This window comes from Glycine soja, chromosome 17, assembly GCF_004193775.1.
Source record: "Glycine soja cultivar W05 chromosome 17, ASM419377v2, whole genome shotgun sequence".
In the NCBI taxonomy this organism is placed as follows: domain Eukaryota; kingdom Viridiplantae; phylum Streptophyta; class Magnoliopsida; order Fabales; family Fabaceae; genus Glycine; species Glycine soja.
In genome coordinates this window covers 23,904,322-23,908,153 of record NC_041018.1, presented here as the reverse complement: position 1 = coordinate 23,908,153, position 3,832 = coordinate 23,904,322, and the positions used below count along the sequence as shown (strand labels likewise).

Here is a 3,832-nt window from a genome sequence, read left to right as displayed (position 1 = left end):
TTTAACAAAAAATATCAGACATTTTTTTAATTAAAAGGTTCTTTCATGCTAAAAGAATGAAAATTAATAACCAGTGTTTAATTTTTCTTTACCACTATTGTTTTTTATTTCAATAAAAAATAACTTTTAAGTAAAATAAAACATAAATAATTTACAGACTTCAATTTTTATGAGCTTTTCCCATGATTAAGTGTGTTTGATTTTTTATTTCCAAGCCTCAAATATATGTTTAACATGAATTTATCACTTGCGTAGCATTGATGTTCTATAGAAAAATAAACATCCTAATATGTTTGCAATTTATAAACGAGCATGTGCGAAGATAATAGAGTCAAATCATTTAGTTATGTTTCTTGGGAGAATTTAGAAGTGCTTTTATTTTCAAAATAATATTTTTTTCTTCTTCTTTAATTTATCTCTTCAATTTCAGGGATGTACATTTAAATAAAGATGCAATGCCTCAGGCTTTTTTCACACCAGGTTAAATGGGTTCCTCATCATATAACTCTATAATCATAACTTTTAAAGCATATAAAAAATAGCACATTAATAAATGAAAGAAATAAACTTTTATGAAGGTACACACTACTCAACATATAACATGGGTTGTATTGTTATCCAAGATTTGCAACACCATCATTGTTGTGATTCAATTTCTTCATATTTCTCAAGTGTTTTTTTCCATTGTGATGACTTTGCATGACAATTTCTGATTGAGTTTGAACTTGACAAAGCTCACACCAAAATTCAAATTTCTTCCCTTTTGATAGTGCGCTTGTTTCATGTGCTTGTTTACTAGTAGTTGTTTTATTTTGATCGTCCAAATCACCTAAACCTTTGCTGTTTTGGACAACTTGGCCCTTTTCTTCAGATTCCAGATTGCATGTGTCCGCGGGTGTGAAACAAGAATGAAGTGTTTCACTTTCTGGTCTTGAATCGAGCCCTGCATTCATAATAATGATGACTTTAGTACATTTCACACAATGTTTACTTTTCTTCAATGATAAAGTTGTTTTATTTCTCTTACCTATTTTTTGAGTTCTAGTGGATTCTTTGTTAGCCTTATGTTTTTTCCCTTGAATATGATCATTCAAGCCTTTCTCACTTGTTGTAGAAATTTGACACAACTCGCAAGTCCACTCCTTCTTGGCTTTCTTCCGTAGACTCTCATTGTCATCAATTGCAAGTGTCATTGCTTTGCGCTTTTCTCCACAATGATCATTTGGCTTATTCTGCAATGGGATAAACAAAAGCATTTATGCTCACCAGCCAAGTGAAGGCTTCAAGATAAAAATATATATACTCAAGAGACATTCTCAAATAAGGTGGCATTTTTTAATTTTAGTCAACGACGAAAAGAGCAAAACCTTTTCATAGACCAAATAACACTAAAGAAGAAGTAGGAAAAGAAAATCAAAATTGAAAACAATGATAAAGACAAAAATGAAGGATAAATTAAACAAAAGTCTATACACTAACCAATATAATCACTTTATCCTTGCTATTAGAAGCTTCTTTGTTATCAAATTGGATATTATCCGTGTGAATTTGCTTAGAAGCTTGGGACGATAAATGGAATGGTAGCCCACCAAACATGGTAATGTTATTCGACCGACTTTGATTAATAGACTCTGAAATTGGTTCTCGAAATGCAATCCCCTCTGATCTTTGCATCGACATTCTAGATGTTCTCTCTAACTCCATTTCCTTTCTCACTTCATCTTCCAACTCTCGTCGTTGTGCAAAAGCCATCTCACGAGCAATGATTTCTCTCCTGATTTTTTCCTTCTCTAGCTCTCGCCATATTTTCTCTTTCTCCAACTCTCGTTGGAATACTTCGTTGACATTGATCGGCATGACCATTGGGAAAACTCTTGGCGCTGAAACATTACTAGGAAAGCCACCTGATGCAAAGTCACACCCTGGAAATTGGATTGTTAATAGAATGAATTGGTGACAAAAGTTTTGTATTTAAACAAAAAAACAAATGGGTATATTGATGAAAGGAACATAAAGATTAGAAAAGTGTTACCATGTAATGGGCGATTGGAGACATAGGAGTTGGAAGGAAGAGGGCTCCGCAATGGTGATGGTGTCCTTCGGATTTGACCATCACGATATTTGAACTCCATGACAAAATTTGAAAAGTGAAACAAATGAAAAAAAACACTAGGAAAGAAAAACAAGTGCTTATAAGATCAAAGAGTCTGATATTTGTGTGTAGTGTTGAGTTTGAATGTGCCATTAAATAGATGTGAGTGTGACTAAGGGGTATTTGTGCGCACGCGTCTAAGGCGCGTTGAGAGAACAAGGTGTTTTCATTCCATCAGATGGTCTAAATTTAGAGATGTCATTTTGTGGTGATGATGCTTGATTTTGGTGACGCGTGTGATAATCAAGTATTGAGAAAAGGAAAAAACATTGATTATGAGTAAATATAAAATATTTAATACATACATTAAAGTATTTGAAATATTTATTATTTCATGTTTTAAGCATTAAATATTCATTTATTACACACATTTAATATTATTAATAAATTAACAAGTGGATGACTCAATACAAATAATGGTCAAAAAACATATATAAGAAAATTTTAATTTTACTTCATTTAATGTTACTATCTCTAAAATACCTTTCTTTTAGTTGAGATATTAGTTTCAATTATTCTTTCTTTTTATTATACCAAATTTCATGAAAATTAAGTTGGAAAAAAATACTTTTTAATTAAAATTAATGTAATTAAATGTGATTAACTAACTTTTTTGCTTAGTTAGTGTGACGTGTTTTTTCTTATACTATCCTCGTCCCCAATTATAATATTCTTTCAACTAATTCACACCCCTTACCAAACATGGTTATTGAATTGAATTTTTGTTAATTATTTGTACTGTAATTTTATAATTATTTCTTCCTTCTCTTTCTATCCACTTATTTGTTTCTTATTAATATTTGAAGATAGAATAATTAAGTAAGGATTTACAAAAAAGAAATAATTATTGCATATAGAATTTACAAAATGATATTATATAAACAGGAATAAACAAATCTTTTAAAAATATTTTATAATTAGGGATGAAAAGAGTATTTAGACTAAAATATTGGAAAAACTTTTTTTTGTTAAAAACATTTATTGAAATAGTAAATGCATTAAATAATTGAAATTAATGTATTTTATCTTTAACATAGGACAATAGTGCAATTAATTATTGTAATTAATTCATTAATTGAAGTTCTCCCATTTGACATACAATTAAATAATTATTGCAATATTGTAATGCAATTAATTGTAGATATATATATTTATTTTACCTTCGTGGGGACTTAAATTGTACTACATCCATTTCTTTTTAATTGTTGGATTTTTGGAAGATTTTTTTTATTTTCCATTTATAAAGTTTAATATTGATTAATTACTTTTTTTATCAATTATAATTTTACTTTTCTCTTAATATTTAATTAATTTATACATGTATTTATTATGGAGTGAAAAAAAATAGGAGGTACAATATAAAATCCAACAATTATTTTATTAAAATAAACAAAAATTATTATATTTCTTGATTTATATAAAAACAACCTTAAAAGACAAGTAAAGAAACGAGGAAGTAGTATGTAAATAGTGAAAAAATCTTCCATTTGACATATACATTAAATATTTTTTAAAATAAAATGCACTGATTACAATAATGAAAACTTCTCAATGGCTCGTTAAACAATAAAATTTAAATTAGGAAAAAGTCTTCAAAGCATATTAATTTTATTTTATTTTAAATAATAAAATATAAAAAATATTTTATTTTATTTTAAATAATATGAATTTTAAACAATA

General features: G+C 27.9%; 1 protein-coding gene across 1 annotated transcript; it reads right to left on the bottom strand.

Annotated features, from left to right (window-relative positions):
- Positions 1-373: 373 nt before the first annotated feature.
- On the bottom strand, positions 374-2,199 carry LOC114392332. Its single transcript, XM_028353420.1, has 4 exons — positions 2,033-2,199; positions 1,480-1,922; positions 1,028-1,232; positions 374-943 (listed from the first exon to the last, which is right to left on the bottom strand). The coding sequence occupies exons 1-4, from the start codon at positions 2,130-2,132 to the stop codon at positions 615-617; spliced, it is 1,077 nt and encodes a 358-aa protein (XP_028209221.1). The 5' UTR covers positions 2,133-2,199; the 3' UTR covers positions 374-614.
- Positions 2,200-3,832: the final 1,633 nt, after the last annotated feature.

Excerpts from the sequence above, each read along its gene's own strand:
- LOC114392332 (XM_028353420.1), bottom strand. The coding sequence starts at position 2,132 with ATGGAGTTCAAATATCGTGATGGTCAAATCCGAAGGACACCATCACCA. Across the intron at positions 1,923-2,032 it reads CTCCAATCGCCCATTACATG|GGTGTGACTTTGCATCAGGT; the intron begins GTAACACTTTTC and ends TCCAATTTCCAG. Across the intron at positions 944-1,027 it reads CACTAGAACTCAAAAAATAG|GGCTCGATTCAAGACCAGAA; the intron begins GTAAGAGAAATA and ends TTATGAATGCAG.